This window comes from Pteropus medius, unplaced genomic scaffold, assembly GCF_902729225.1.
Source record: "Pteropus medius unplaced genomic scaffold, Ma_sr-lr_union100, whole genome shotgun sequence".
In the NCBI taxonomy this organism is placed as follows: Eukaryota; Metazoa; Chordata; class Mammalia; order Chiroptera; family Pteropodidae; genus Pteropus; species Pteropus medius.
In genome coordinates, this window is record NW_024346819.1 from 1,129,997 (window position 1) to 1,156,866 (window position 26,870).

A 26,870-nucleotide genomic window follows, 5' to 3' on the forward strand; every position below is an offset into this window, starting at 1 on the left:
GCCCCGCCCCCCGGTAAGTTTCACTCCCCGTAGGCCCTGTCCCCGCCCACCTCCCCGAGCCCCGCCCCCAGGTAGCCCTGTCTCCTCATCCCGGTTAAGTTTCAACGCCCCTGGGGCTCTACTAGGGGGCCTTGCCGGGGTCCCTTAAGGGTCTAGGTGTCACTTCCAATGTGCGGCCCCCTGAGTTGGCTATCTCCTACTCCCAGAGGCCCAAGCCCGCTGGGTGAAGTCCGCGCTGCACTCCCAGGGCTACCCCCGGCTGGCTCAGTTCCCCAAGGATGGCTCCCAGGGGAGCCGCGAGCTGCTCCTGGCCCTTTCCTGGCTCCTGGCCGGCGGGCCCCTGCTTGAGCGGCTGCTGGCCCAGACCCGCGTGCGGCTGGGCGATGAGATGCCTGTGTGTGAGGTGGGTGTGGGGTGAGGCCGCGATCTTGGGTGCCGCCTGCCAGACCCTCGAAGACAGCCCTGTGGGGGTCAGTGTTGCTATCCTGGCTGCCGGCGGTGAGGACACGAAGGCTCAGCCTATACTGGCCTCCCTGTCCTGGCCCCCCAGGCCCCGCCCCTACTTTGGGGCAGTGTGGGTGTGTGCCCACAGGCTCTGGCCCCTTAGGGACTCCAGGGCTCTCACTCCTAGCGGCCTCCTTTCTCTTTCACCTTCTGGGGTCTCCGCTGCGATGTGGGAGCAGGGACCGACCCTTGTCCCTCTCCAGTGTGAGGCCCTCAGCCCTGGACGCCCGGCACCCCGCGTGGAAGCGGACAGCTGTGTGGGCTGCGTGGACGTGCGCCACCTGCAGTGGCTGATGGGAAAGCTGCGTTTCCGGTGGCGAAACCTGATGGCCAGTCAGCAGGAGCAGTGCGCCCTCCTGGGCAAGGTAGCGCCGCTGAGAATTGTCCGCCAGGGGGCAGTTACCCTGCGCTCCAGGCTGACTGTGGCCTGTGCATCGAGGCCCGGACTGGGCTGGGGCCCTGGCGGTTGGCGGGTCGTGGGCCTCCCAGGCCTGGTTGGGGGCCGACTGGTTGGGCACTGCCCTGGGATGGCTTGGAGCCAGAGCCCAGAGCTCCCGGTGGTCCAGGAGGGGCCCAGGACAGGTGGAGCTGGGCATCCCTTTGGCAGGGAGCCAATGGGGCAGGGAGCCTGCGGGCTTGGCCGTCCGGTGCCCAGAAGTCACTGGAGGTTTCAGGCTCTGTGTCACTGCGCAGTGAGATGGGCTCCCCTCCTTCCACCACACCCTGGGTATGGGCTGGTGGGCCGTGGGCAGCTCCCGTGGGGTTCCTACAGGCTGATAAGGCCCAGCTGGTTAGCACAGGTGTCCTCCACAGGCCCAGTGAAAGGTCTTGGCTGAGAGGTGGCTGGGCAGGTGACCACGGGCTCTCTCTAGTGCAAGGCTCTCTGGTGCTGGGACCCCCCACCCTGCGTCTCCCTCCCTGGCAGAGGGTCTTTTACTCGGCTGGCCTATACTGGGGTCCCTCACTCCCTCTCGTCCGGCCTTGGCTCCAGCCACTCCTCCTGCGTGGGACAAGGCCACCTGTCAACCTCCGTGCTGCCTTCCGGCGTCACCTGGCTGGGGAGCCCTCTGCTCCCGCAGGCCCAGGCAGGTCGCTCTGTGTCATGCCGCTGGCCCCACTGAACCGCTTAGCCTGTCCACAGGCCGCCTCTCCCGCCGTGTGGGCCGGGCACTCTATGAACCGAGGAGAGAAGGAAGCAGGGGTGCCCCTGTCCACCCTCACCGTACCCCGGGAGCCGGGCGGGATGTGGATGCCGTGGAGAACACTGCCCAGTGCCCGTCCCTCTGCAGGGGCCCCTGGGCCGGCCCCCAGCGGTGCTGGGTCTGTCTGCCCTGGATGGCCTCGGCGAGGCGTGACCCTCTGTGAGCCCCGTTCCTTCGTCTGTAGGGTGGGCTCCGAAGGCCTCTGTCCGGCGCTGGGCAAGGCGTCTGCCTGCTCAGCCTGGGCTCTGTGCTGCCCATTTCAGATCCACTCATACACTCGTGGCTGTCACGGCGACCACAGTCTTGGCCACCTGTCTATCACTGAAACGGAGCTGCTGAGGGACCCAGAGTGCAGCCGGCAGGTGAGGGCTGGTCGCCTGAGGTGGGAGGGGCTTGGAGGAGGACCTGGCCTTTGAGCTGTGTCTGCCAAGCTGGCCATCTTGCCAGCGTGAGGAACGGGCACATCCTCAGGGCCTCTTCTGGCTTCCTAGGCCGTCCAGCACTGTAGGAATGCAAACTGGCTGCCGTGTGTGTGCGCACGTGGCCGGCACGGGCAGGGCCGAGGGGCACAGGTGTCCGGGCCAGGCTGGCAGCATGCGGGCAGGGCGCTGGGATCAAAGAAGACCAGAGCAGCGTCCGAGCCGGTGGTGTCAGTGCCTCGAGCTCATGCAGGTGTCACCTGGTGATGGGGTGCCTGCCCAGCATGCCTCACACTCTCTGGCCGCAGGGTCCTAGGACAGGCCTAGGGCTGGCAATCAACTGAGGGTGGGCTCTGGCCTGTTCAGAGTGTGAGACTGGCACTGCCCAGTCCTGGGGCTGCTTGGCCAGGCAGGAGGGCTCAGGCTCGAGGCTGGCATGGCCCCTGCTTCCAGGCCCAGCAGGTCCCAGCTCTGGAGCTGCGTGTTCGCAGGGGGGGCGTCTGTACTCCATTGCGGGGTCAGAGTGCCCAAGCGGGGAGCCTGCCTGGTCCTCCGCGCCTGCTGGGCCTTCGTCCCTGGCTGACCCCTGGCCGGGTCCCCCTCAGGCAGGGCTGCTGCTGGGCCCTGGAGGTGCTAGGGCAGCATCTGGCTGTCCTGAGGTACCCTTGGCTCTGTCCCCTTTCGGAGGTGACTCAGTGAAGCCCCAGCTTGCTGCTTCTGGTTCCCCTGGGTTGAGGTAGAGGCTGTGCCAGCTCCAGCCTGATGCTGCCTGGCGCCTGAGCTCTGGGGTGAGGGCGTGGGGGGGTCTCTACTCCTCCGGGAGGCTGTGCCCGTTGGTGGCGCAGGACCGCAGACGGTGCGGCCAAGTGGACGGAGGCCGCGCTTGGCTTCCTTCCACAGCTTCTGGAGGGGGAGCTGGCGTGTGCGGACTGGCCTACCTGAAAGGCCCGCTTTCCTGGGACGGGTCCCGAGGCTTCTGGAAGGGTCTGTGGCTGCTGTGCGAGTGGCCAGGCATGCTACGGGTGGCTGGGTAGCGTCTTCCTCACATCCCTGCGCCCCCTCCCTGCCCCAGCTCAGGGGCGTGAAGGGGGCTTGTTGCCCCTCGTCGTGCCTGCCACCCCTCTCCCACGGCCTTTAGGTGGGGGTCACCCTGTGGGACTGCTCTTGGAAACGGCGTAAACCGCTCTTCTAAGTGGCCAGTGTGTGTGCGTGCACGCGCGGCCATCTGTGGGTGGGCGTGGGCACATGCCCCACGTGTCTGAGCCCTCCCGGCTCTGCCACCCAGGCTGCCAGCTGTGTCTCAGGGCGGCCGCCTCCAGCTGCGGCACGGACGGCCTGGCCGGGCCTTGGCCTGGCACTCGGGACCGCCCCGTCCGACCCCTAGAGCTCCAGGCTCCAGCTGCCCGGCCCGCACTCTGGGTTCTCCATGGGGCCAGGAGCAGGACAAGATTGGGGGGCAGGGTGGGGGCCCTCCTGGCTAGGGGAGACCAGGGTCACTGGTGTGGTAGCCCTGGGTGTGTGCACTGCCCCCCCGTGTGTGGTGGCCTGGCAGACAGTGTGGCTGCTGCATTCCGGACATTCGTCCAGGCCAGGGACGTGCTCCTGGGTTCCCAGATGGCCCAGCACCTCTGTCTTCTAGAACAGGGGTCCCCAACCTCAGGGCTGTGGACAGGTATTGGTCAGTGGCCTGTCAGGAACCGGGCCACCCAGCAGGTGAGCGGCGGGCGAGAGAGCGAAGTGCCACCTGTATCTGCAGCCGCTCCCCAGCCCTGGCGTCACCACCTCAGCTCCGCCTCAGACCCTCAGGCGTCAGATTCTCATAGGAGCACTGGGCCCTGGTGCCACAAAGGGTGGGGACCACTGCTCTAGAAGAAGCCGTGTCTATGGCCAGCACCTGGCTGCATGTTCAGAGGAGCCACAGCAGGCGCCGGCCTGGGGCGTTCCCGGTGGGCGCAGAGGCTGACCCCCGCTCCCCGGCTCAGGCGGATGGTGCTGCCTGCCTGGGCTGGGCCCTTAGCCCAGCCTCCCAAGGCTGATGCAGGGCCCCAGGTATGAAGTGTGGGGCGGTCCCTCGGCCAGCCCCAGCCCCCTGGGGGCACGCAGCCTTCTGCGGGCACAGGGACGAGCTGTGGGTGCTGGGCGGAGCTGTGCCCCGGCCGAGGGCTGCACCGCTTACAGCTGTGCTTCATGCACCCTCTGCCCTGCCTTTGGGCTGTCCCAGGTTACAGCAGAGGAGCTCCCCTGCCCCATCTGCTGGCAGTCTCTGGGGGGCAGTCTCTGGGGGGCACCCCAATCAGCAAGGGGTGTGGGGTGGAGGTCCCAAGGCAGAGGCTGCCTGGACTCAGCCCCTGAGCCCCAGGTGCTCGCAGCCGGGGGCTGGTGTGGGGCCGGCTGGCAGGCGGGGCTGGCCCGTGCTGTGGCCGGCGAGTGCTCGGCTGGGGCCGGCAGCAGCACTGGATCTGACGGCTGGCGTGTGGTCGGCGTGTGGTCGGTTACAGCTGCTGCGGAGCCTGGAGAGGGAGAATGCACGCCTGGAGGCCGCCCTGGAGTGGCGCCACAGGGAGCCGGTCTTCTGGCAGTGGATGGTCAGCCCGCCCTTCCCGCCCTCCCCGCCTGCCCCCGCTGGGCCTTGACTACGGGACCCCTGGGTCGGCAGTGGGGCCTCCCAGTTCCCGGGGGGATAGGGAGGGGAGACTCAGGCCACACAGCGTTCCCACCGGAAGCCAGCTTTGCACCCAGGCCTGCAGCCCCCCATGCACCGTGTCCAGCCCCTGGGGGCGCCCAGACTTCTCAGCGGTCTTCAGCCTTCCAGATGGCTGGCTTCAGTGCCTCCTTGGCCTCCATTCCTGCGTGATGGTGGCTGTCCAGCTTGCTGTGTGACCCGGGGTGGGCACTGCCCCTGGGCCTCCCTCTCCGCCGGCTGGGTGTCTGGGCTGTGGTGCTGAAGGCTGTGTGGCCGCCCGCCCTCCCATGTGGGTCTCTCTCTGCAGGAAACAGTCCTGGGTGCCTGTCCCCCGGAGGCTCCGCAGCCCACGATTGTGCCCGGGGTCCGGGAGCACGGGGTTGACGAGTTGGCGCTGCTGGTGCGGGAGCTGCAGGCTCTGCAGGAGGAGCTGCAGGCGGCGGCTGAGGCCCGGCGGGCGGCCTGGGCGGCCCGGGCAGCCAGGGTGAGGCCCGGGGCTCTGGGATGGCTGCCTTCACGGCCGCGCGCGGAGCCGACGCGCAGCGATCTACGTGGTCGGGGCTCGCGGGCTGGACTGCAGGGTAGGGGGGCTGCACGGCGAGGGCCTGCCCCAGCTGCTGGAAGCCCCGCATTGGGGTCCGTTGGCCTCCTGGGGGCATTCTCAGGTTGTCTTGTCAGCTCCCATGCACGAGGTCCCCGCCCCACCTGAGAGCGGCACCGGCTGCTGGCTGTGGGCGTGGCCGCTTGGGGCCCACTGTCCTGAAGCTCCTCACAGTCTGGTGGGCCCCGTTTCCCCCTGACCATCTTCAGGGCACCCTGAGGAACAAGGGAGTCTCTGAGGGGCCTGAACCGCCCACTCTGGCTGCTGTTCAGGCCCCTCTCGGCTCTGACAGTGACAGCTGACATCTGCAGGAGACTTCTCATGAGGACTGGGGCTGGCACTTGTCACACCTCAGGGGTCTGAGTCAGGGTCCGAGCGGTTCCCTGGGGACAGCTCAGCTGTAGGGTGTAGTTACCACAGGTGGCCTCGGTCCCCATGTCCCCAACCCCCCATTCGGCAGTGGGAGGGGGGAGGCTGGGCCGACCCTGCAGTGGCGTGTGGGGTTGAGGATGGGTGTCCCTGGGGATGGGCCCCGAGGGAGCTGGCCTGCTGGGAGCCGCCAGGCCTTGCCGCCACGCCCACCCTAGTGAGCCGAGCTGGGCTCGCAGCTGGGCGGTCAGCTGGGCGATCTAGGGGGCAGTCAGGCTGTCAGCCCTGACCCCGGGGCACCTCTGCGGCCACTTGGGGTTCTGGGGTCAGCGAGGGTGATGCAGGGCCTGGAAGGGCCGGGCCTTGGAGTAGCCTCGGCTGGGACTCTGCTTCTTGGGGGGCTGTGGGCACTGCAGGCTGCTGGGGCCCAGTGGGCTCCCAGGGCGCCTGAGGCCAGTGTCTGGGCGGGGTGCGGCCTCCCTTGACTCACGAGTGGCCGACTTCTGTTGCAGGTCGGAGGCCAGGGCCCTGACTGGGACACTGCACAGCGGGCCGCACGGGAGGCCGTGGCACAGGAGCTGGCGGCTCTGCGGCAGGCCTGGGAGCGAGGTGGGGGCCTGGCCCAGCCCCACGGGCCCCACCGGCTGGTCAGGAGTGAGGCTGGGCTACCTGCGGGCCCTGGCCTGCGGGCTGCCGAGGTGATTGGGGCACTGAGGAGCCAGGAGGCCTGCCTGGAGGTGACGCTGCACCAGCTACAGGGACGGTGCCGGCAGGAGCTGGCCAGGCTGGCGAGAGCCAAGCCCGGCCTCATCTGGATCCCGCCACCTGGACGCTGAGGGGTGTGGCTGTGCCCTCCTGGGCTGGGGCCTGACGCTTGTTATGGCTCAGCCAGGCTGGGTGGCCACGGGGCCGACGTAGAAGCAGAGCCGGGTACTGCACCTCCTGTGGCCCCCAGCTGCCCCTACTTTGGACAGAGCTCAGCCGCGTGGCCAACAGCAGGGGCTGTCCCCTCTGAAGAGGTCATGACATGTCCAGTGTGGTGGCCATAGGCTCTCAGGGTCTAGTGAAGACTCAGAAATAAATCATGGAGGCCTCCGTGCAGGGGCCAGGCTGCCACGTTTTTCCGTGTCTATCTGGGGATGGCAGTGGGAAGGGGACCCTGGACAGTGGTGGCGGAGGCTGGGCCGGGCCAGGGGTGCCAGGGGTGGAGGGACAGGCATGACCAGTCCCGGGGCGGGACTGCCCTGTGTGCCCCCGCACCCCGTCCAGGCTCCCCCCGCACCACCTGGGCCGTGCCTGCACCTGGTGCCTGCACACCAGGGCACAGTGGAAGTCGGGGGGTAGGGGCTCTGCTCCTTTCCTGGGAGTGGTGCCCCAGGGCTGAGGGGAGGCCACTGTGAACAGAGGGGCTTTGTCCCCGAGGCCACTCGGTGGGTGGGGCTGCCTTGACAAAGAGCCATCTGTGTGTGGAGCGCCCAGCTGCTGGAGCAGCTCCCAGCCCACCCCGGGCGGCACGGGCAGCCTCGGCCCCTCTTCCCAGGGCAGCAGAACCCCGACTTGCTGCTGGGCAGGCCACGGGGCCCCTGGGCTGCCTTCTGCTGCCGGCCGGCTCAGGCCCCGGCCACTGCCAGCCCCGGGCCTCCGGGGCCCCCGCGAGGTCCTGCTCATCGGCTTCTCCTGCCTGCCCTGGGTTGTGCTGAGTCAGTGGCACCTTGGGCAGTCTGGGGTCTGGTGGACACAGGCTTCAAGAGCACCGGCCAGGCCAGGCAGTGGCCAGTGGGTCCTCCCTTGCAGAAGCCCGTCCCTGACCCTGTCCTCATGGGGCCGGTGCCCACGCTTCCCACTGGGCTCCCCGCCCCCAGGCCCCTCAGCACCACCTCCTCAGCTCCCCTTAGGGCTGTCACTTCCTGCTGGCTCTGCCTGTGGCCAGGGCACAGGGGACCTGACCCTCCACCTGCACTCTGAAGTCACTTCTGGACTCCCTGTCACTGACCCCACTCTGTGCCCTCAGCTGCCTCCTTCTGGAAATGCCCTGCCCTGTGCGGACTGCCTTCCAGAACCCGATTCTGGAGATCCCAATACAAGCCCAGTGTCACCGAGCTGCCAGCTCTCGGCTCGCTCAGTCAGTCCACGCTCATCCCCCCACGCGGCGGCATCTGTGTGAAGTGTCTGGGTGGACGGCCAGGCGGGGCGGGGGCGGGCCGTGGTGGCGGCAGGTGGGTGGTGGCGCTGGGCATGCCCCTGGCGGACGGCGGCAGACCGTTCTGAGGCCCGAAGTCCGGCGGTGTCGCCAGGCTGAGGCCAGGCGTCGGCAGTCCTCAGTGTCCACACAGGCTGCCGTCCCCTCCACGTCCCCTGTGAGCTCATTGCCCCTGCCAGCCCCAGGCAACCTCGGTCCCCTTCTGCCTGTGACAGGACAGTTCACAGGCCCGCTGCCAGGGCCGACACCACAGAACAGACCAGGTTGCGGACAGCGGCAGCCTGGGCCAGCACGGGGCCACGGGGCTTGTCTGGACGAACCAGTGTCCAGTGAGGACAGACGGCCCTGCAGGAGGTGATGGCACCGCCCGGCCAGGAGTGGCTCCCCCAGGCCCTGAGAGGCCAGACAGTGCCCACACTGGGCCTGCTACGTGGTGGCCGGCAGGACGCATGGACAGCAGGGCCAGGGCCGATGTGTGGCGTCCGTAGCCGATAAAGAGTTGGTGTGGAGAAGATGGAACTGTCGATCCCTGTGAAAAAAGTGGGGAAATGAGCAAAACCCAAGGATGGGCGCCGCCCGGGAGGGGAGTGAGGAGGGCGGCTGAGCCAAGACGCTGGCCTCCGACCGGGCGGCGAGCGGCCGGAGGTGTGCGCCGTGGCCGGCTGAGCCGGCGGCAGCAGAGCGGGGAGCTGATGCCCGTCCCCGGAGAGCGCTGCGGTGGGGACAGAGCCGGAGGCCTGGGGGCTGGGCGGGGAGCCTGGGGCTTCTGAGGAAACACAGGTCTCAGGTGACAGACCATGCGAGCCGCGACTTGGCGGAGAGGTGGCATCTGTGCAGTGACCTCGAGACAGCGAGGGCGCCGAGGGCGCAGGGCTCGGCGCTGACCTACACACTGGCTCTCTGGGCGTGTCCGGGACAGGAAGAGCCCATGGACTGAGGTGGCCCCCGGGAGCCTACTGTCCGCAGCGCCCACTGGCTGGCTCCTCCCCCGCTTCGGCTCAGGTTGACCTTGGTCTGACCTTGGCTTGGCGGGAGTGTCTGGCTAGCTGAGTCAGGACCATGGCCCTCCCGGGGTCCCCTGCAGCCTGCACCTCCACTGGACACCTGAGGGGGCCCTGGTGTTCAGATTTGGGGAATGATGGGGAGCAGCACTTCTCAGCAGCATTTAGGAGAGAAATCGGTTGTTGGGGCACAGCTGGTGGCCTTGATCTGCAGCTGCCTCCACCTGCATCCTCACCTGTGGCTGTGGCCCTGGCCTCCGGCCCTGCAAGCGCACATCAGCCCCCAAGCGCCTGTCCCCAACAGGGTCCTGGCCGCTGACTGCAGCCGGCCTCCTCCATCCCTTCCTGGCCCTGCTCGGCTGTTCCCTGACTCAGCAGTCAGCCAGGACTCCCCAGGTGCCTAACGGGGGCCAGTCCCAAGGCTGGGAGCAGGGCAGAGGGCCACGCCCCCTCTGCGGGGACAGCAGACACCGTACACAAATGCGCACTTAACAGGCGGGCGGCTGGGGAACAGGCGGGCGGCTGCTCCAGCCGGGCAGGGGGCGAGGTGATGGACAGGGTGGTGGTCAGAAGGAGCCTGTTGGAGCGGGGAGGGATATCTGAGCAGAGGCCTGAAGGGGGACGAGGACAATGAGTGTCCGGTCGGGGAGGGTAGCGGGAGAGGAAATGGGGTGCTTGTGGGGGGTGCAGGACTCAGAGAGGAGGTGCGTGGCAGGGACTCTGGGGGCTTCCTGCCAGCCTGAGTGGGGCGCCTCACCCCCCAGCGCTCTGGGCCGCCTGGGTGCAGAGCCGGGTTTCCGGCGAGACGCCCCTGGGTGCTGTGGGGGGGCGGAAGCAGGCTACAGGAGGGCGGAGGGGAGCGGTGGGGCGTGGTGGCAGTGGGTTGGGGGCTTGATGGCTGCCGAGCTTGTGAGCTCTGGCTCCTGGTTTGTTTATGTTCTCATTTACAGCCCCCAGGTCATTCCCCCACTTTCAAGGATAATTTTAAAAATTGTGGTAATAAACACATAACGTTAAATTTTCTATGCTAGCCGTTTTTGAGTGTGTGGTTTAGCAGCGTTAAGTGTATTCACATTGCTGTGACGTAGACCTCCAGGACTTTTTATCTTCCCCAAACGAACCTCTGCCCCATGGCTCACTGAGGCCCCACCACCCCCGCCCCGGCCCTGGCCCCACCACCTGCTTCCTGGCTCTGTGGGCCTGACTCCTGCGGGCCCTCGTATGTGTCACACAGTGTGTGTCCCTCTGTGACCGCTTATTTCACTTGGCATGTTGTCCTCGAGGTTCATCGGTGTCATAGCAGGTGTCAGATGCGTGTCCTTTGGAAGGCTGAGTGATGGTCCGCTGCGTGGGTGGACACATGGCCGCTTCGGGCTCTTGGCTGCGGTGAGCGTGGGGGCGCAGGTGCTCCTCTTCCTGGTTTAGTTTTATCGCTCTCCAGACAGTCAGGAGCCAGACGTGGACGTGACGGACATACTGCAGGGCCCCCAGAGACCCTGGCGTCGCTCTCTGGGCTGATGGGCTCAGGGGCCCTGCTCGCTCTCAGCGCCTGGGCTCCTGGTGGCTCAGTGACCCTCACAGCGCCCCTCCTGACAGCACTGTCTGGCGGGCCCGGCAACAAGTGTTTAGATCCTAACGACTTAGGAGCGGTTCAGAAAAAAGTACGAAACAAACCAACAGTCACACGCAAATTAAGAAAAAACTTAATTCTTAATCAGCTACAATTACTTGTTAATAGGACGTTTGACACTATTAGACCCCGCACGCCTTTCTAACCTTTACTAGTGGGCAAACTCAACCGACTTATTCACGAAGCACCTGGCATGTTGTGTATTCCTGTGTTTCCCTCGGAAATGAAGAATACCGTCTAGTGCCCGGGAATTCACTAGGACACCCTGGGGTGCCCGGGGAACCGTGGCCCTGACGACTGTGGTAGGTGTTTCCCCACCGAGTATCAGGCTCCGAAGCTCCAGCCTTGCTGCCGTGAGCACAGCTGATGACTGTTGCTACCCGGCGGGCGGCGTCCCAGATCCACCGGGTACCCCTCACCGCCCGCGGATGGCACCCGGCTGCCCCGGCTGTCCTGGCGGCCCCGCTCTCTCGGGCTTTGGGATGTCCGCGCGCCCGCCAGCTCCCTCTGCGTTTCCCTCGGAGCACAGGCGAGCAGGCGAGGAGGCGCTGAGCCGCCTCCTGTTCAGCGGACGCGTCCGGCCCCTGCAGCGAGCACCTGCTCCGGTTTAGCAGGGCTCTGCGGCTTCGGGTCTGCAGACCGCCGCCCCCACCGCCCCCGCTGTCGCCTCCCCGAGCGCTAGGTCACCGATCGGGGACTGCCGTCTCCTCAACACGGCTTTGCAGGGACTCTGAACATCTGAGATACGGATCTCGCGGGTTTTACTCACGATAAACATCTCTGCTCTGTCATCTCGTGGTTTCCTTTGCTGAACAGAAAACTTACACTTTGTTTTAATAGAGTTCATAGTTGTTTTGCCCCTCGGTTCACATCATGGATGTTTTTTCTTCAAGATGTGCTTCCCTGTGCAAGATCGCACGCTCCCCCCTTTCCTTCCGCCGCTCCTTCCTTAGGCCGAGGGCTCCGTGCCGAGCCCAGCTCTGGAGGTGGCGAGGCGCAGGCAGGGCCCCTCCATCCAGGGAGCGGGTGCCAGCACCGCCTGTGGGCAGACACGCCCTTTCCTCCTTGGTCCTGCTGCCACCTCCTCCACACCGTCCTGCCTGTGCCGCCGCCGCCTGCCTCGGTCTCCAAGCGAACATTTTCAACTCGTTACTAGGTTAAAAAATTCCCTTCTGTTCTCAGTCCACTGAGGGTTCTTTTTTTTAATAAGTCACGAACAGCTGCCGAATTCTATTAAATGCCTTTTCTTCGTCTATCGATGTAATCACGTTTTCTCTTTAATCCGTTCATGTGAAGAATTACATTTATTGATTTTTTTACAAGTCTTCATTAAAAAATAATTTCAAACGGAGCCCGCAGAAGTAGTCCCCACAGCGCCCAGCTTCCCGTCGTCAGCATGCGCGTGACACGCACGTGTGACAGGCACGCAGCACGCCGCTGTCCGTGAAGATCTGTGTGCGTGTGGACTCCTGCGACACGAGAATAGCGGCAGACACAATGCCTGTCGCCCTAACGCCGCAGGGGCCCCGGGAGCCCAGGCCCCTCGGGACCCGCCGTCCTGAGGCTCCCGTGGCAGCGCGCGGCACCGGCGGTCACCTCTCCGCGGTCTCCCTTCCTCCGCACCGTTCTCCAGTCTTTTCTCGGCCTTCACGACCGCCTCGGAGGGCGTCCCTCAGCCGCCTTTCCTCGTGATCGAGGCGTCCTGGGCAGGAGGACGGCTGGCCCGCCGGGCGGCCGGGCACACTGCTGGCCACGGGTGCCCCTTAATCCCCACACCTGGTCGAGCGGCCCTCGCCGGCTTCCTCGCTGCAGCGAGGAAAAAGTGCGCCGTGCCCACCGAACACAGATAATTGAGGAGCACTCTGCCGGGGACCCCCCCGTGTCCGCGTCCCCTCCCAAATCGGACGTGCACCCGCCGGCGGTGGTCTGGAGGGCAGCCGGGCCCGCCATTCCCCAGGTGTGTGACGGTGTGCTACCGCGCTGCCGCCCCCACTCGCCTGGACTCACGAGCACTGAAGGGCTGCCACCCGCCTCTGCCACCCGCCTCTGCCACCCGCCTCTGCCACCCGCCTCTGCCACCCGCCTCTGCCACTGCGGTGCCCGGGTGGCCCCCACGTGGCCGGCGAAGCCCCTCGCTGGCTCCCGGCCCTTCGACGTCCGCACGCACTAGGTAGTCCTCGTCTTTGGAGCCACAAGTACCTGAGGCGCGTCCTGGACTTTTTTGCCTCGGTCATTTTTTGGCCCCACACCAGTCATTTCTCCAAGGGGTCCTGGAGAGTATTACTCAGTGTGCTCCGTGCTACCGGGGCGTCGCTGCCGACACCCCCGCCCGCCTCGTTATCCGACCCCGGGTCCGCGCAGGGTTTGTTCCCGCTCACCCCGTCCCCTTTGTAACTGCTCCGTGACAGCGAGGAGCCCGCGCCCTCTACCCCCGACCTTCCATCCCTTTGTGTTTGTTCCGCCCCCGCCTCCCCTCAAACGTGCAAGCTCCTCTTTGACGCACAGGTCGAATGAGAAGTGTGTTTCTTAACTCGCAAACACGTTTTCTTCCTCCTCATCTTTCTTCGTGACGAGCTGAATTGTGTTTGGAGAGAATCTGCATGATTTTATCTCGACATTTCTGAGACTTGCTTTTTGGGCCAGTTTCCGGTCAGTTCTTGTACATTTCCAGTGGCCTGCACAGGTGTGTCTGCAGTTCCTTGGTGCCAGCCGGGGCGTCCTGTCCTGTGGGTCACAGCCGGACGTAGACCCTCCTGTGACGCGGGCCTGCCTGCTCTCCTTCTAGTCCCCACCTTGTTACACTAAGAATTTCGTGTGTTACACACCCGGGTGCACGAGAGGGCGGGGCTGTGACAGCTTCCGGGAGAAGGGACTTTATCGAACAAACCTGCCGTCTTCGTCGACCTGAGGCTCACGCGGGCGTGCGCTTAGCTGGAGTCTGTGCCTCTTCTGCACTGTATTCTCATCCTCTCTGTGTACGGTGTTAGCTGTCTTGTAGACATGGAACACATCTGTCTCCTGACCGACTCGTCCCACACACGTGGTTGACCGGACTCGCTACTGCGTTTGGGCCTAAAACCGCCGCCTTACTCTGAGCCCCGTGCACCCACAACCCCCAACAGGCGCCGACTCACGGCCACTGTAACAGGCGTGTGGCGGTGTCTCATCAGTGGGAAGTCGCCTCTGCCTAACGGCGACCAGCTCCGCGCGAGGCGTGAGCTGACTCACCACCGTCTGTGCGTCCGTTTCGGTGACCCGTCGGTTCAAAGAGTCATGATTTTTAAGAGCTTTTAAAAAGTCTGCTCTGTGTGTGAGCGATGTGCCGAGACACTGCCTTGCCGTCTGTGACTGGTTCTCTCGCCAAGCGGGCGTTCCCATGCGATGGGCCCAGTGTGTCGGTTCATCTTTTCTGGACTGTGCCTTTAGGGTCCGGTCTAAAAAATTTTTGCCCGGTCGCGGGTCATGAAGATCGTTCACTTGTTCTTCTAGAAGTTTTATAGTTTCATCTTTAGCGACTCGTTTCGTATTAAACGTTGTAAGTGAGGTAAGGTTTAGGTTGAAGGTTTCTTTTTGGCATATAGATGTCGAACTCGTAAAAATACTGTCCTTTCTCTGTCGAAATCACCTTTATACCTCAGCTCAAATAAATGGGCCACACTCAGCACCACGAGCAGAAAGGGAATTCCTCAGCCTGACAAAGGACTCTGCCAGAACCCTGCAGACATCACACTCAGTGGGAGAGGCCGAGCCCTCCCCGCCACATCCCACTTCACCCTCCCAGGATCAGGACTGCAGCAAACACGTCCTCTCTCACTGCTCACAGTCAACAGTGTCCGGAGGGGGATCGGGCAACAAAAAGAAGTAAAAGGCTTCCGGATTGGAAAGGAAGAGGGAAAACTGTCTGTCTGCAGCCGACATGATCCTGCATATAGAAAATTCAGAGGAATCCATCGAAAAAATATTGGGACTAATAAATGAGTCCGCCGAGGTTGCAGGATACAAGACCAAGACACGGAGTCCATTGTGTTTTCAGGCACCAGCGATGAGCAATCCAAAAAGGAAGTTAGGAAAACGACTCCATTTATAACAGCATCGCAAAGAAGAAAATACTTAGGAGTAAATTCAACGAAAGTAGCGCAAAACGAGGGCACCGAAAACCACAAAATGTCGCAAAGATCTGAGACCTGAGCAGATGCAGAGATGTCTCGCTTCATCACCAAACGGGGCCACAGATCCAGTGCGATCCCTATCAAAAACCCTGGGGGCCTTTTTCTGAAATCGACGGGCTGCTCCTAAGATTCATGTAGATACACAGGGCATCTAGAACCGCTAAAACGATCTCAAAAAAGAACACAGCTGGACGGCTCGCACTTCCCAATTTCAAACCTCACTAAAAGGCGACAGAAGTCGAGACTGGCACCGGCAGACGAGCAGACGTGCAGACCAGTGAGACAGGCTGGCGACCTAGACATGACCCTTGCATTCACGGCTCACTGGTCTTTGGCGAGGGCGCCCAGGCCAGTCGATGGGGGAAGGAACAATCTTTTTGACAAGGGGTGTGGGACGACTGGACGGCCACATGCAAGAGGGTGAAACCGAATGGTTTACAGCGACGTCCGTCCCTTCTCTCAGAGTCCTGGAGGCCTGAAGCCGTAGCCCCAGGTGTGGGCAGCTGGGTCCCTGCTGGGGGGTCTCCGTGAGAATATGCCGCGAGCCCCTCTCCCAGGTCCTGGAGGTGGCCCGCAGTCCTTAGCACTCCTTGGGTGACAGCTGTGTCACTCCGTCCTCTGCCTCTGCCATCACACGGTCTTCCCGTGACGTGTGTGTCTGTATCTTCAAATCTGTCTCCTTATAAGGGCGTGAGTCGCTGTACTTAGATGTTATCAATCCAACTCGATGAAATCTGCAAAGAACGCTTGGACAACACGCGTTCACTGAGATGCGGATTTTTAAAAACCCGTTTCAACGTGCCAAAGGGTTGAGGCACGAGACCTGCAAGGGGGTTCCTCCCGGGCGGCCACTCCCGCTGCGTTTTAAAGGGGCCCCGTTTATATTATTGTTTACACCCTCATCTCAAGACCCTTAATCCAATCACACATGCGAAGTCCCATTTGCCATGTAAAGTAATCCGTTCGCAGGTTTTGGGGATTAGGACGTGGGCATCTCTGGGGGCCGCGGTCCTGACCACGGCAATCATCTTCTGGAGGGCCGAAGCCAGCATCCCACTGCCTGTGGCTTCTGCTGTTGCAGCCGAGACGGTGGATGTCAGATGACTCTCCTTCTGAGGTCGTTGACTGCTTTATTCCTGACTGCGTTTAAGACTTTGCCTTGGGCTTCACCGGTTTCATAGGATGTGTGAAGTTTTTTGGGTTTTGTTTTTTCGTTTTAATAATGGCTGGGCTACTTGCATTAGTGGTTTGGTGTCTTTCACCAGGCACAGAAACCTCTCGACCACCTTCCCCTCGTGCACCTTGACCACGCCCTCTACTCCATCCTGGCACCGTCCGTGGCACCGTCTGTGGCTCCGTCCGTGGCACCGTCTGTTCCTGGGCCGCAGTCTCCAGTCCCCTCTGCCCTCTCCTGCAGTGCCTGGAGCCTCTTTCCAGTGGTGTCCAATCTACTCTTAATCTTTCCTTTGAGCCTTAATTTTGGTTATTGTGTTTTTGAGGGTTTGAGATTTTGTTTATTTTTATTATTATTATTTTTTCCAATCTACCTTGTCGCATTCATAGTTTCTGGTGCCGTCTTGGACCGCAGTGAGCCCGCCGTGTCAGGCTGCATCTGATGGCTCCTGTCTCTGCTGGGGTCAGTCCGTTTCTGCTGGCTCGCTCCTGGAGTCCAGTTTGAGGGGCACGTCGTGCTTGAAAAATCACTCAGGGAGTAAACCAAGGCCTGCGACAGGGACACTCCCTCCAGCATCTCCGAAGTGACCTGAGCTGGAAACAGGGTCTCTACAGACATCAGGTTGAGGTGAGCTCACTCAGGTGGGCCTTCCGATGTGACTGGTGTCTTTATGAGAAGAGGGGAGGCACGCACAGGGAGAGGGCCGTGTGGTGTCGAAGGCAGATGGGAGGGGCACAACCACGGCCAAGGCGCAGGCTCTGCCCTGGAGCCTCCGAGGGAGCACAAAGCGTCCTAGCCGCTCTGGGCCCTGCCGCCGCCTGGGGACGCACCCAGGAGGGTCGGGACGGGGTGGAGGGTGAGCACCAGGAGGCCGAGGCAGAGAGGCCAGGGCTTGCCGAATGGGAGGCAAGAACTGGGTGCTCTCTGGTGGCTCGGAGCGTTAGGCAGGGTGCCGAGACAGGCTTGCAGGTTTTGACATAAGGGATTTTTTTTTTTTTTGAGCACACCCTTGGCTGAGGTGGGGGAGGGCGGAGGGACATGTTGCAGAGATGGGCAGGGTGGCCGGGAGGAGCCTGTCCCAGGGGGAGTGGCAGATGGGATAAACTGTGTGGACCCAGGCATCAGCTCAGGGCTTCAGTGTCTGGAGGCCTGGGTGCGGAGTGAGGCTCCAGCCCTTTGCGTCCGCGGGGTCCTGGGGTCCCTTCACGCCCCTGACCCGCAGTCTCCTCCTCGGTCAGTGGGAAGCACGGGCAGCTGTGCGGAGGAGCGCAAACAGGCGGCGGGGACCCTCCCCTCCTCCCCTCCTCCGTCACAGGGGTGCATAGGCTGGGGTGTGGGAGGGGGCTCTGTGAGGGCGGGGCAGTGACTGGCTAGGGCGACGGGGCCTGACCCTCCAAACCCGTGTGCCCCCCAGAGGGCTGGAGGAGAAGATGGGGGCCGCCACTGCCCCTGTCGGAAGACGCCTAGGAAATCTGGAGAGCTCCGGACCCGGGTCCTCTCTGGGACGCGGCACCGGGCCCCCGCCACCTCTCTGGTTCTGTTCCAACGGGTCACGCCGGAGGTCCTGTGGGCCATCTGCAGAGAGCCGAGCTGTGCGCCCTGGATTGAGGGCCCACAGGCCACCTGTCGCGGGCGAGGTGAATCACCCTGGGGGCGGCCTGGGCCGCAGCAGAATTTCAGGGCGGAGCGGGACCGAAGCGCCCTCGGGGCGATTCCTGGGCTGGGGGTGAGCGGCGGTGGAGGGAAGACTTCCCGGGCCCGCGCGTGGACCTGGGGAGCTCGGCTCCCAGTGCCTCGGGTCCGGGGCGCCGCTGCTGCGCAGCGCTGTCGCTGTGGCAACGGGCGCCGGACCCGTCCCCGCGGGCGGCGGGGCGCGTGGGGCACGGGGCGGGGCCTCGGGCGGAGGCGGGGCGCGCGGACCGGGGGCGCAGCGGCGGGGCGGCCGGGTGGACGAGCGAGCGCGGCCTCGGCCTGGCGGAGGCTCAGCGGCTCGCGGGGCGCAGCATCTGGCCGGCGGCGGGTATGCGCGGGCCTGGCGGGCGGCTGCGTCTGCGGAGCGGGGCGGGGACCCGGCCTGGGCGACCCCACTGCCGGCTGCAGAGGAGGTGGGATGCGGGGCGGCGCTGCAGGGGTGAGGCCTGGGCCGGGGGGCCCGCGGTGGGGCCGAGGAGCAGAGGGGCCGCCTGCTGGGGCTGCCCAAGCCCTTCCCCGCCCTGGGTCTGGTGGGCGCTGGCGGGGGGCGGCAGCCTTTCCTCCCCGCTGTCGTGGGCACGGAGGGTGGTTCCGGGTGGGGTCCCGTGCGGGGGGCGGGCAGGTGGCGAGGGGCCGGAGGCTGCAGAGTCTGTGAGGTCTGCGCGGAGGGGCGTGCGGGGGACACGCGGCGGCACAGGACAGCTAGAGCGGGAGGGCCTGCACGGGTCCCAGGGAGAGGCCCGGGCAGAGTGGGGGAGGGGTGGTCCGGCCGGGCTCTGGCTTCCGGGGGCAGGGCCGGGGCTCCCTCTGTGGCTCGGGTTGGGATGGGGTCAGGCCGGACACCCTCGGCCCTCGCCCGGAGTTTGACGAGTGACTGAGTGAGCGAGAGTCCCGTGGGGTGGACGCGGAGCAAGGGGACAGTAGTGTGGCGGCTCTCGGGCTGTTCGGCCTGGCGAGGGCCGGGGGAAAGGAAATTCGCAGGCCGCCTCTGCAGCCAGACGCGGCCCTGGTGTGTGGGGGCGCTTCTTGCGTCAAGGGTGTCCACCCAGCGGGGGTGAGAACAGGGTGGGCGTGTGGGTGGGGAGGAGCTCGTGGAACTGCGGGTCTGGGCACAGGCCCATGACCCCCCAGGCACCCTCTCCTCCAGGTGTCTGAGCTCAGACCAGTCAGAGGTCCCCTGCGAGTGGGTACTGGGTGGGGGTCCGGTCAGAGGAGGGCCTCCTCTGGTCAGTGGGGACTGCGTTGTCACAGGAGGCGGGCCAAGCACTGGCTCCACAATCAGGAATGACATTAAGTTTTATGTCTTCGTCTAGATAGGGCAGTTAACAGAGCCCCGAGGCCAGGGGTGCTGTGAGGGGGAGGGTGGGGGGGGCTGGCTGGAAGCGAGTCTGCAGGTGACTTCTGGGTGGGTGGGGATGTGCAGGCCTCCATCATGCCCTGGGCGTGAACCGGCACAGGCGTGGGCCCCACAGCCTGCTGTGTGACTCCAACCAGTGCAGCCATGACAACCGGTGCCAGGGGTGTGAGAGAGGTTCAGGGGGCTGCGAGACTCAAAGGGAGTCGGGTGCGCATAGCAGGGCGGCGGGCTTCCCGAGTTTACTGTGAAGGCTGCGGGGAGGGGAGAGGAGGGGAGAGAGCGCAGGGGGCCCGCCCCTTCACAGTGAGCTGGGCAGTGTGGGTGCGCTGGCCAGGTGCGGGGAGTATCCGCGGTGGGGATGCGGCCAGGAAGCCGGCCTCCCAAGGCAGTGGGGAGGCCGGGTGGGAGCAGAGCGGGCAGAGAATGGTTCTCATGCATGGGGAAGGTGGCCCAAGGCAGACTGAATCACCAGGCAGGGAGGCCCCGAGAGGCCTGTAGGGTGGAGTTGGCCGGCTGTCAGTCCTGCATCAGAAAACCTGGGTCTCAGGATGGGGCCTTGGCTTCCGCCGGCCTCCCGCACTCCCGGAGCGCGCAGGCCACCTCCCCGTCCAGCGCGGCGCGCGGGCAGAGGGGACGCCGGAACCCCTGCGGGAACGTGCACGGGCGTGGGGCCCAGGCCGCCAGAGCCGGAGGGACGGCCGCTTGGGCCCAGCAGGGACGAACCACTGGGGATCCGAGGACGCGCGCGGCTGAGAGAAGCCACTTCCGTTTCATTTTCTTCCTGGCGGCGGCAGGAATGAGGTCTTGGGTCTCAGGTGGGGCTGCAGCGCCCTCTGGAGGCCCCGCTGCCGGCTCCCGGTCCCCGGGGCGCGCATTGGCTCGTGCGTGCCACAGAGGCCTCGGGCGCATCGCGCGGATTGGGGGAGGCCGCCCCCCACCGCACCCTGACTCTGTCTCCTCTGGTCTCCTCAGGTTCCTAGCTCGCGGGCCGGGAGCGGTGGCGCCCTCAGGGCGGCTGGACGGACTCTGCTGCGCCATGCCCGCAGGCTGAGCGCCGCTGCTGCCGGGCCTCGTCCCGCCTCGCGTGGAGGCCGCGCGCGCCCAGGCCCGGGCCCTGGCGGCCCACCATGGTGCTGCCGCCCCCGGACCGGCGCCACGTGTGCCTGACCACGCTTGTGATCATGGGCAGCATGGCGGTCATGGACGCGTACCTGGTGGAGCAGAACCAGGGCCCGCGCAAGATCGGCGTGTGCATCATCGTGCTGGTGGGCGACGTGTGCTTCCTGCTGGTGCTGCGCTATGTGGCCGTGTGGGTGGGCGCCGAGGTGCGCACGGCCAAGCGCGGCTACGCCATGATCCTCTGGTTCCTCTACATCTTCGTGCTGGAGATCAAGCTCTACTTCATCTTCCAGAACTACAAGGCGGCGCGGCGGGGCGCCGCCGACCCCGTGGCGCGCAAGGCGCTGACGCTGCTGCTGTCGGTGTGCGTGCCCGGCCTCTTCCTGCTGCTCGTGGCGCTCGACCGCATGGAGTACGTGCGCACCTTCCGCAAACGCGAGGACCTGCGCGGCCGCCTCTTCTGGGTGGCGCTGGACCTTCTGGACCTGCTGGACATGCAGGCCAACCTGTGGGAGCCGCCGCGCACCGGGCTGCCGCTGTGGGCCGAGGGCCTCACCTTCTTCTACTGCTACATGCTGCTGCTCGTGCTGCCGTGCGTGGCGCTCAGCGAGGTCAGCATGCAGGGCGAGCACATCGCGCCCCAAAAGATGATGCTCTACCCCGTGCTCAGCCTCGCCACCGTCAACGTGGTGGCCGTGCTGGCGCGCGCCGCCAACATGGCGCTCTTCCGCGACAGCCGCGTCTCGGCCATCTTCGTTGGCAAGAACGTGGTGGCGCTCGCCACCAAGGCCTGCACCTTCCTCGAGTACCGCCGCCAGGTGCGCGACTTCCCGCCGCCCGCGCTCGCCCTGGAGCTGCAGCCACCTCCGCAGCGCAACTCGGTGCCGCCGCCCCAGACGCTGCACTGCCCACCCGGCCGCCCTCACGGGCCCTCGCCCACGCGCGACGCCCTGGACACGTGACAGGGCCCGCGTGGTCCCGGGGACACCGCCGGGGCGCAGAGACATTGGCCGGTGGGGCGCGCAGCTTGCATGGGATGGGGTGGGGGCGGGCTCCCCACGGGGCCGGGCGCGGTGAGTGCCTGGCCTGCAGCCGCTAATTCGTCTCAGGGACCCGCCGGACCACGGACCTCAGTCCCGCTCAGCCAGCCTGGCCCCGCGCGTGGGCCGGTTTGTGCGGCCCTGCTGGGAGTGGACGGGCCCTGCCTTGCCTGCTGGGGCCTGGGTGTGGAGGGAGGACGGAAGGGGCACAGGTCTGGTTCCTCGGGGTCCCTCGGTGGGGGCTTCTGGCTCAGAGTTTGGGGCCAAGGAGGCCTCTGTCGTTTTAAAGACTCGTGTTTACAGTTTTGTATCCAAAGGTTCAGGAGCTGCCTGTCTGATTCTCCTGGGGAGGGTGGAGGAGAGGGTGAGGGTGAGTGGGTGGTGGGGGGCCCCCTGATGGCTGCGCTCAGGAGCTCCCAGTCCTAGCACCCAGTCCTAGCTTCCAGAGCTATCGTGGCCCCATCTCTGCTCTTCTGGAGAACCGTGAGCCATCCCTCTGCCCAGCGTGTGCCAGCCTCTGCCCCTGCCCCTCAGGCCCAGAAGTGTCCCCAAGGTCCTGGTTCTGCCCCTGGGCCCAAGGGCCCCTCCAGCCCACGACAGTCGGAAGCCAGATGCAATTAGGTCCCAGCTTTGCTCCCCAGTGGCCACTGCAGCCTCGGGCCAGGGGCACGGAGCCTGGCCCCACGTCACCTGGGCCTGCCGCAGCAGCCCTGGCCCAGGAAGCCTGGCACCCTGGTGGGGCAGAGAGGACACGCACCGATGTCCGTGTGTAGGTCTCTCGCCTGGCCTCCACCAGGGACCGTGCGCTTGTGACCCTGGGCACCCGCCAGGCTCAGGGCGGTCTCCTAGCATCTGGGGAGGCTGCTGACGTGGCTGTCTGAGGGTGCCGTGCACGATGACTGGTGGTGGTCGCACATGTCGTCAGGCGGCGCAGAGCATCGTGGAGCCCCGTGGCTCCAGCACGTGCTCACTGCAGTTTTCAGGGCAAGGCCCAGGGTGCTGTCCCCTGAATGTCTGTAACCAACTGCTCCCCGAAGGGCGGGAGTGGGGCAGAGCGGCCCTCTGAGAGAGGACCGGCAGCAGTTCCGGGACTGGCACGCATCCCTCACTGCTCAACCCGGTCCCTGCTCGCTGTCGCCTGCTGCCTGCTTTTCAGCCTGCTGGCCTCCGTGACCGCTTTCCTCAGGTGCTCAGAGACGACAGTGGCTGCAACCAACCCTCTCACACGCCAAACCCTCCCAGGGCCCCGCCCCATCCAGACCACGCCCCAACCAGGCCCCGCCCCGTTCCCGCCCAGGCCCCGCCCCAGGCCCTGCCCTGCCCGAGCTGCTCGGCGGGCTGCGGGAGCCTGCGCTGGGGAGCAGGCCGACCTCCCTCTTTGGTGCGCAGGGACCAGGGGTCAGCTGCGTTGGCAAGTGGACAAGGAGGGTAGTGGGAGAGGACAAGGAGCGGCGGGAGAATGGTGGGGGCGGTAGGGGCCGCCCTGAAGAGTTTGTGGGGTTGCTCGGGGCCAGGGGGCAAGGGTCAGCTGTCTTGGAAGTGTAGGGTCTGGAGGGGGCCTGCAGGGCCAGCTCCCATCCTGTCCACGCCTGGTCATTCTGGACATGTCCCTGGCTAGTCCCCTGGAAACAGAGATGAGTGATGGCAGGCTCGGACAGTGGGGTCAGAGCCGGCCTGTCTGCTGTGCCCTCCTGACAGGCTGTTTTGGGTTCCCACCTGTTTGAAGCGTCACCTTGGAGCCTGTTCTGGAGGAGGTCGGGCGGCAGGGATGGGGACGCTGCTGTGGGGTCCGTTTTGCCTTGAGGCCCTATGACTCAGTGTCAGAGGTGGCAGCCAGCGCCCAAGCTTGGCTTCCTCACAGGGCTGAGAAGCTCACTGGGGCTCACCAACCCCCAGGCTCCCCCCAGTCCTCCTGGCTGGCCCTCTGCACTCGTCACCTCCTGCCTGGCTTCCCAGGCCACTTGGGGTGGGGACCCTGGCCCCACTCTGTCCAGACTTGGTTTAATGGCCAACGTGCCCTTCCGCTGTCTCTGAGCCACCCCGCCCACCACGAGCCCCTTGCTGTCCAGCACCCGGAGCACGGTTGGGCTCGTGTGCGGGGCTAGGAGCCAGGGGCCTGTCGGTGATGGCTCACCATCTGCCCTCTGGGTGTGCCTTGGGAATAGGACGGGTACCTGCCCTGCCCTGGCTTCCTGGGGGGGACTGTGATGGCCGGCTGCTGCCGTGCTGGCATCCCCTCACTCATCAGCTCATAGGTCCTGACGCTGAGCCCAGCGGACACCGTCACCCTGCGTGCATGGCAGGTGGCCTCGTGGGGCTGCCAGCCTGAGGGGCACCAGCTGGGGAAGCTCTGGGGTGTTGGGGCCTAGATCAAGAAGATGGGTGAGTGTGGGAAGGGGCTTGGGTTTGGGGTTCAGGAGTGGGGGCCCCCGCTCACCCTGTGCTAGGTGGGGAGGGGTGTGATTGGGTGGGGCTGGATGACATCACTGTGGGGACACCAGGCAACCTCTGTGACAGCCTGGGGGAGCCAGTGAGGATATGGTGCTGTGGGACTTGGGGACCCCCTGGATATGGGGGATCAGGTCAGGGAGAAGACGAGGAGGCACCCAGGGGTACGCTGACTGATGGGGGACTGCGTGCATGGCGGGAGGTCACGCAGGGGTTTGGAGGCATCGGATTTCTGTGTAATGACAGCTGGGCGCTTGGGCATCGGCACCATCCTCGAGGATCTGGGGTGGGCCCTGGAGAGGGGAAGGGATGACAGGCAGTGGCCCAGCCCTGGCCGAGGCCTGTCTAGACTCGGGGTCCGATGGGGAGGGAACCAGCAAGGAGCTGGAGGAATGTGGGGGCCGGGTGGGTGGCCAAGCGGGAGGGGGTGGCTATCGGTATGCAGTGCACTGGGATGCCCAGTAGGTGGACCAGGAGGCCACTGGCGACTCAGCAGAGCAGCAGGCTGTGAGGTGGATGCCCCACCCGAGTGAGTTCGCGAGGGAGCAGACGGGAGAGGGGCCGGCATGCCGGCTTCCCGGGGGCTTGGCTGGGGGGCGCGGTGCGAGGGCCTGGGGGTCAGGGTTCTGAGAAGGCACCGTTGCTCCTCCCGTGTGTCAGCCCACCTCCCCCCTCGCGGGGGCCTTGCTCCCCCTGCTGTCCCTCCTTCCAGGCAAGGTCAAATGCCACCTCCTCACACGTCCCTTCCCCAGACCTCCGCAGACAAGAGAGTTGGAGGCTGAAACCCTGACACGATCTCAGCGATCTGGACCGTGATCCAGGCCAACACCTCGGGAGGACCTGCCCTTCCCCCAACTTGCCAGTCCTGGCCAGAGAGACCCCCGTTCCCATGTGCCTGGGGCCCGAGGTGCCTGACAGATGCGAGGACCTGGAGACAGCCCGGCTGCCCCCCACGTCGGCTCCGGCTGTAGCCACGGGAGCCTGGTCACACACTGTCCACCCTGCTCTCGAAGTCCCACATGGCAGCCTGGACGAAGAGCTGACTTAGCGTGGGGCGGGGTCAGACTGTGGCCTTGAGGACAGAGCTTGAGGTACGCCCTCATGTGGGGGACCCACGCTCTGTTTCCTTCTGTGTCCCAGGTGGGAGGGTGGGCAATGGCCCCTGGGTCACCACGCTGGCACCATCTCGGGAACACAGCCACGTGTGGGATGTGGGGGCGGGGCTCCTGGCACGTCCTGTGGTTCGTGGGAAGATCCTCTCACTAGTCCCCAGCATGGGTCCCCTCGCTGGATCTGGTTCCCGTGACAGCCCCCGAATCGATGGCTGGCCTCGGGGAGTGGGGTGCGGTGACCGGTCGGGTCTGTGGTTTGACTGCGCCCTGGAGCTCTGCTTGACATAGAGCGCTGTGCTCCTCAGGGCGCAGCAGGGGACCTGGACCTGTGTTGGCCCCTCTGCCACAAGCCCGGGGAGTGGGTGTGCACAGCCAACCGGCCCTCAGACGTTCCCAGGGGGCTCCGCTGTGGCGTGACCTGCAGGAGCCAGGAGCATGCACACTCCCGTGACCCTGTGGTCAGCGCCCTTGTTAGGATTCTCTGTGTGACACCAGCACACACCGAAGTTCCCAAGGGAATGTCCGACTGAACCTACACAGGGACGGCCCACTTGTCTGTGTCTCTCTGTTGCTCTGTCCCTCTCAGGTGACCCCGACAGCAAACCTCAGGCGGCTCAGGGCCCTTGGGAAGTTCTGGAAGCCGGAGTCCAGGGCCAGTCCCGGCTGAACCCCCGTCACTGGACAGTGAGGGTTTGGGAATGCGACATGGGTGTCAGGCCCACCTTCACCTGCCTGGGGGTCCTATGACATGGCAGACAGCCCGTCACTCAGGCGGGAAGCAGTCCACCTTCCCCTCCCCCCGAGGCACAGTCCTGTTTTCTGTAGCAAAACAGCCTCATTAAAGTCAAAGCTCAATTTAGCAAAATCGAACCCACTCATCCCAAGTCAGATCTAAAACTTTACTACATCAGAGGCATTTTGTGCGAGAAAGTCACGGAGAGTCAGTAATCAGAGGTCATTGCCGTGCGTCTGGCCGTGGGCACGCTGTGCTATTCCATCCAGTGCCCGCCGACGCCTGGCGGCTTCCCCAGCCTGCGCCAGCGTGAGCTGTGCAGCCATGCTGGCCTTGTGCAGCGGTTCCCCTGGGCACACATAGTTAGGGGTGCTGCCCGAACACGTATAACCTTCAGAAGGAGATGCCAAATGCTTTTCCAGAAGGGCTGTGACAAGCACCGTCAGCCACCACGCGTGACACCTGGGGCCCTCGTCCTCTGCCTTACGTGGTACTTTCGTATCCAGGGTTGCAGGTGAAAAATCTCATGTCGGTTGATTCTTGGGTTTTTGTGGGTAACCTTCGCTTTTTCTCTGCCAGTCTGTAGTTTGTCTGTGACAGTCTTAAGTCTGCTGGGACTTAAGTTCTCGGTGTGGACTGTGGCGTCTCACCCTCTTTGGGTCCCGTAAGCTGAGGTTGCTCATCTTCCTAAGTCCTGGGGACGGAGCAGAGGTGTTGGGTGTGGGAAAGCCATCAGCACGGTCCCATCGTCCCAGCAAGCTCTTGGTTCCGGACGCGGCTCATTTGGTCAGACCCTCACATGCGACGGTGTCCGCCCTACTGTTGCCTTTGCCTGGGTCGCGTTCGTGCTAGGTTGGGGTGAGGGGCCCGGTGTTCGCGGCCCCTCGGATCCCGCTTTCTGCCCGACGGCGCGCTGCGAGCTGCGCGTTGTTGCTTGCACGGCACCTTCTCCCACGGTGTCCTCGCTCTCTGCTGTGGACGGAAGGCAGGGTCCCTCCCAGCGCCCGGCCGTGGCCCTGCCCCCGTGTGACGGCGTCAGCAGGCGGGGCGTGGGCGGGCGGTCAGGGCCGGAGCTGGCGAGGCGCCCCGTTAACCGTGCCGAACCGCACATGGCGGCGTTCGCCTTGGCCGAACCTCGGCAGGGGACCGACCCCTTCATCAAACTGATTTCTGGGAGATTTTACTGCGGAAAGTTGCACCCGGCGGCCACCATGGTGAAGAAAGGCAGCTCACAGTGGCAGAAGCCACGTGTCGGCGACATTCGATCCGGACGGACATTGGCCCACGAAGCCAGTCTTCCCTGTGAAAACTATGTGAAAAGAATCTATCCCTCCTCTGTGACACAGGGGGGAGAGGCGGACGCTGGCATTGGCGCTCACCCAGTGGGGTCGCATCGCGGACAACTGCAGGCGCGCTC

At 64.9% G+C, this 26,870-nt stretch overlaps 2 protein-coding genes across 3 annotated transcripts in view; both read left to right on the forward strand.

Annotated features, from left to right (window-relative positions):
* TEDC1 (tubulin epsilon and delta complex 1) overlaps positions 1-6,898 on the forward strand; it is a 7,426-nt gene extending 528 nt beyond the window's left edge. The window contains exons 2-7 of the mRNA XM_039876616.1: positions 186-403; positions 708-869; positions 1,970-2,068; positions 4,624-4,710; positions 5,116-5,292; positions 6,291-6,898. Coding sequence (XP_039732550.1) covers positions 186-403; positions 708-869; positions 1,970-2,068; positions 4,624-4,710; positions 5,116-5,292; positions 6,291-6,614 — 1,067 coding nt within the window. The 3' untranslated portion in view covers positions 6,615-6,898. The remainder of the gene's footprint in view (positions 1-185; positions 404-707; positions 870-1,969; positions 2,069-4,623; positions 4,711-5,115; positions 5,293-6,290) is intronic.
* Positions 6,899-17,871: 10,973 nt separating this feature from the next.
* On the forward strand, positions 17,872-21,476 carry TMEM121 (transmembrane protein 121). 2 transcript variants are annotated; one of them, XM_039876607.1, is made up of 2 exons: positions 17,872-17,972; positions 19,974-21,476. In XM_039876607.1, the coding sequence occupies exon 2, from the start codon at positions 20,129-20,131 to the stop codon at positions 21,080-21,082; it is 954 nt and encodes a 317-aa protein (XP_039732541.1). In that variant the 5' UTR covers positions 17,872-17,972; positions 19,974-20,128; the 3' UTR covers positions 21,083-21,476. The 2 variants fall into 2 exon arrangements, with proteins under 2 accessions (XP_039732541.1, XP_039732542.1); XM_039876608.1 differs by having other exon boundaries at positions 17,905-18,057; positions 19,974-21,475.
* Positions 21,477-26,870: the final 5,394 nt, after the last annotated feature.